Consider the following 3,833-nt stretch of genomic DNA (forward strand, 5'->3'; position numbering starts at 1 on the left):
GACCGCATCCTCCCCCCCCCCCCCCCCACACACACACCTTTTCCTGAGCTGCTCCGCTCTGTGATCACATGTACAGTCCTGCATGACCTCAAATCCAGGGGTAGGCAACCTCGGCCCTGCAGCTGTGGTGGAACTACAAATCCCAGCATGCCTCTGTCTCTGAGTGTTGCCTATGGCTGTCAGAGTCTTGCAATGACTCATGGGACTTGTAGTTCCACACCAGCTGGAGCGGCGAGGTTGGGCAATGGCCCACCTGGCGCAGACAATGAAACCCTCCCGCTAAGTACATATGAATACTACAGTAACAGCCACACGTGACGGGGTGTTCATAACATGGGGAGCCGTTTATTGGGCCCCGTTCACATTTGCGTGCGTTCATGCGGCATTCAAAAAGCTTGTTACGCTTGCGGCGCCATTATATGTTAATTGCACACCGAGCGCGGCAGACAAAACGCACAACGAATGCACGGTCGCTGCTGCTGACGCACGGCAAAGCACGCAGAAATGTGCTGCACGTTCACGCCTCCTGCAAGTGTGAACGGGGCCTGAAAGTATTTGAGGACACACGGGGGGTTCATAACAACTGGAGCTGACTCTGAAGCAGTTGCTCATGGCAACCAATCAGCTTCTCTCTTCAGTTCAGTTAAGCTTTGATAAGCTGATTGGTTGCCATGGGCAACTGCTCCAGTTGTTCTGAACTCCCCTCATAGTTGCTATGAGCAGGATGGACGGTCGTCAGACACTGTTACACTCCTGGCTCCAGGAATACGGAGAGACGCTGCTGGATATAGATTTCTGTGGAGGGGAAGTTATCAAAGCTGGAGCAGGTGTCCATGGCAACCAATCCGATTCTCGCTTTCATTTCCAAAGCTTAACTGAACAAGATGCAGAGAGAAGCTGATTGGTTGCCATGGACAACTGCTCTGCATTTTGTCTGCTCCAGTTTGGATAAATCCCCTCCCCCCCATTGTGTCCTGATCAGGAGACAGTTCATGTTTCCCTTTCTCTCGGCAGCTCCTCTCACCTCAGAAGAAGCCGTCCGGGTTCTGGACCCTCCAGTACTATCAGGACCTGTTCGATGTAGACACCTGCCAGGTAATGAAATCACAGCCTTCAGCTGAATACAACGAGGATCCGTCATGAGGGAATTGTCTGCTGCAGTGAAATAAGCAGAACATTGGATATGGGCCCCCGATGCTGCGAGGTCACCATGTGAGGCTTTCTATGCACATTCACTTTAGGTGAATCCTCACACTTGCAGGCAACATTCAGTCATGTGCTTGTTCTGTATTTCCTCTATCATCCTGATCTCAGTGCTGGGGTACTCTCTGATCATAGGAAACATGGCTGCCAACATCCTCCTTCCTCTATAATCTCTACTCCCCTATCCCGCTGATTGGACACTGAGAGACCAGGAGCAAGACTTCCAGGCCCGGGGGAGGGTTGACTTCCAGGCCCGAGAGAGGGTTGGCTTCCAGGGCTAAGATTGGTTTGCTTTAGGACATTGAGAGTAATTGTTTTGTAGACTCTGACGCCCTTTTCTTGACTTAGGTGCTGGACCGGATCCGAGCTTCCTTCATACCTGTTCCTGGGAAGAATTTTGTCAGACATCATCTGCGGAATAATCCCGATCTTTATGGTGAGTTGGTTGACTCCTATTTGGGTGGGGGATGGGGTACAAGGACAGAATAGCAGCACTGAGAAGTTTTTCCTGTCATTTTGGGAACCTCTCCCCCCTTTCCCACCCCTTCTATTGGTCAGAAATTGATGACAAATTTGTAGGCGGGTCTATCGCCCTCCAGGTCATATGTCGCTGCAGGACAGTGCAGAAAACCTGCTGATGTTGCAGCATGACGTGTAGCACGTATGCCCCGTGGTATTCACCCCGCGCGTGTCTTCAACCAGCAAGCTAACGTCTTTCTCCTTTCTCAGGACCCTTCTGGATCTGCGCCACACTTGTCATCACCGTCACTGTGGTGGGGAACCTGGCCACCTTCATCCAGATGCACGGCACGCCCGGTTACAACTACAGTCCCCAGTTTCACAAAGGTGAGGAACCTTAATGTGGGCGTCTCGGTGTTTCAGGATTGGGTCACCTATGTAGCTGTATGAATTGCTGTCTCTGGGGTACAACATGGCTGACGATTTGCTCATTCTGTGACAGTGACGGTTGCTGGGCTTGCCATATACAGTTACGCATGGCTGGTCCCTTTAGCCCTGTGGGGATTTCTGCAGTGGAGGAAAGGAGTGAGCCCAATGGTGGGGACCTACAGCTTTATGGAGACGGTGTGTGTCTATGGGTACTCCCTGTCTGCGTACATTCCTTCAACAGTGAGTGTCTGTAGAAATCAGTCTGATCCGATCTCTCAGCCAATGGCAGCCTCTCCATCTCTCTATCAGCCAATGGCAGCCTCTCCATTTCCATCTCTTTATTATTCCCACAAAGTTATTATGTTCATTATAACGGTAGCACATGTGTTCCTTCTTTCCTTTTTAGCTTCTCTGCGTAGTCCCCTATGAAATATTCCGCTGGATCATTCTTCTTCTGGCCATGTGTCTGTCTGCTTTGGTCCTCGTTCTGGCTTTCTGGCCACACATCCGCAGAGACAACAAGATGGTGGCTATAGGGATGGTGACTAGCATGGTGCTTCTACACGTGCTGCTAGCTGTGGGCTGCAAGGTACGTACACTCCTCTTAAGCTAGGTTCACACCTGCGCTACACCCGGGACTCGCGTCCACAATACAGGCAGCGATTGCCGTGCGGCCCCATTAATTTCAATGGGGTGACAAACGTGCAACAATCGTAAAAAAAAGTACAAGTACTTTTTTTTTGCCATACACATTGCGGGGCTGTTTTAGCCGCAATCGTGTTCGGAAGCAAGGGGCGGAATAGCGCGCGATCCGCCCGGCGCCTCATTAGAAAATAATGCACCCGCAGCGTGATCGGTTCACAGCTTGGCGACTCCTGACTGCGCGGCAATGGTGAACCTAGCCTCAGACAGCACAGCCAGCTCTGTCACCGCATTGCATTTATATAGATCCTGTTGCCTCATCCATGCAGAGCAAAGTGATTTCACCCGGGCTGCTCTCCCTTGGTCATGTGACAGCACTCGCTCATAGCCATTGGCTATGTACTATGCAATTTCTTTACCAAAGCTATGTAGTATGTGGACAAACCTTTCATTTATGGGCAGCATTGTGGATAACAGACGCGTTGTGTCCTTCCAGGCGTACTTTTTCAGGAGAGTGGAAGAACACCATCCAGAAGGACCTATGACGGCTTCCACCACGACAAAGGCCCTCACTACTTCACATCCGAAGTGATCGTCTCCCCATATAGGACGCAGTATGGGATGGACGCAGTATACTCTTCAGGAGCCTGTTCTAGAGCGCCCGGTGTATGGCGTCACCAATGATAAGACTGTGTATATAATATTGGTGTGCCTGCCCACTGCAGAAGATGGCGATTTATTGCACCCGGCGCAGCTCATTCAATTCCCGTCTCTATTTTTACTGGTAAAGGTTCTCTACTGATGCAGATCATTTAAGATTTGATTAATAAAGTCCATTTTTGTTTCTTCTATGAAATCTCTGCTTGGTATAATTATTCAGACACGAGGTGGCGCCATTCCTCGAGTTACTATCCTGCACCAGAGTAGCTGTGGCCCGCGCTGCAGAGACTCGTTCTGTGCCTGTTACAGTACATAGGTTGATGGAGCTGAACTCTGCTCCCGGGCTGTTCTGGTCATCCAAATGCTTCAGAACTTTATCACTGACTTGGACCAAGTTGGTGGATCACATGATCTGACTTCACTGGCTACATCCTTGTTCC

General features: G+C 50.5%; 1 protein-coding gene across 1 annotated transcript in view; it reads left to right on the top strand.

The window, feature by feature from the left end:
- The window catches only part of YIPF2 (Yip1 domain family member 2), a 4,528-nt gene extending 1,203 nt beyond the window's left edge, over positions 1-3,325 (top strand). The window contains exons 3-8 of the mRNA XM_018569523.1: positions 986-1,095; positions 1,552-1,639; positions 1,933-2,049; positions 2,165-2,331; positions 2,498-2,680; positions 3,230-3,325. Of these exons, the coding sequence (XP_018425025.1) occupies positions 986-1,095; positions 1,552-1,639; positions 1,933-2,049; positions 2,165-2,331; positions 2,498-2,680; positions 3,230-3,325 (761 nt within the window). The remainder of the gene's footprint in view (positions 1-985; positions 1,096-1,551; positions 1,640-1,932; positions 2,050-2,164; positions 2,332-2,497; positions 2,681-3,229) is intronic.
- The last annotated feature ends 508 nt before the right edge of the window (positions 3,326-3,833 follow it).

The sequence above is a fragment of the Nanorana parkeri genome, unplaced genomic scaffold, assembly GCF_000935625.1.
Source record: "Nanorana parkeri isolate BGI_ZX_2015 unplaced genomic scaffold, ASM93562v1 scaffold1350, whole genome shotgun sequence".
Classification (NCBI taxonomy): Eukaryota; Metazoa; Chordata; class Amphibia; order Anura; family Dicroglossidae; genus Nanorana; species Nanorana parkeri.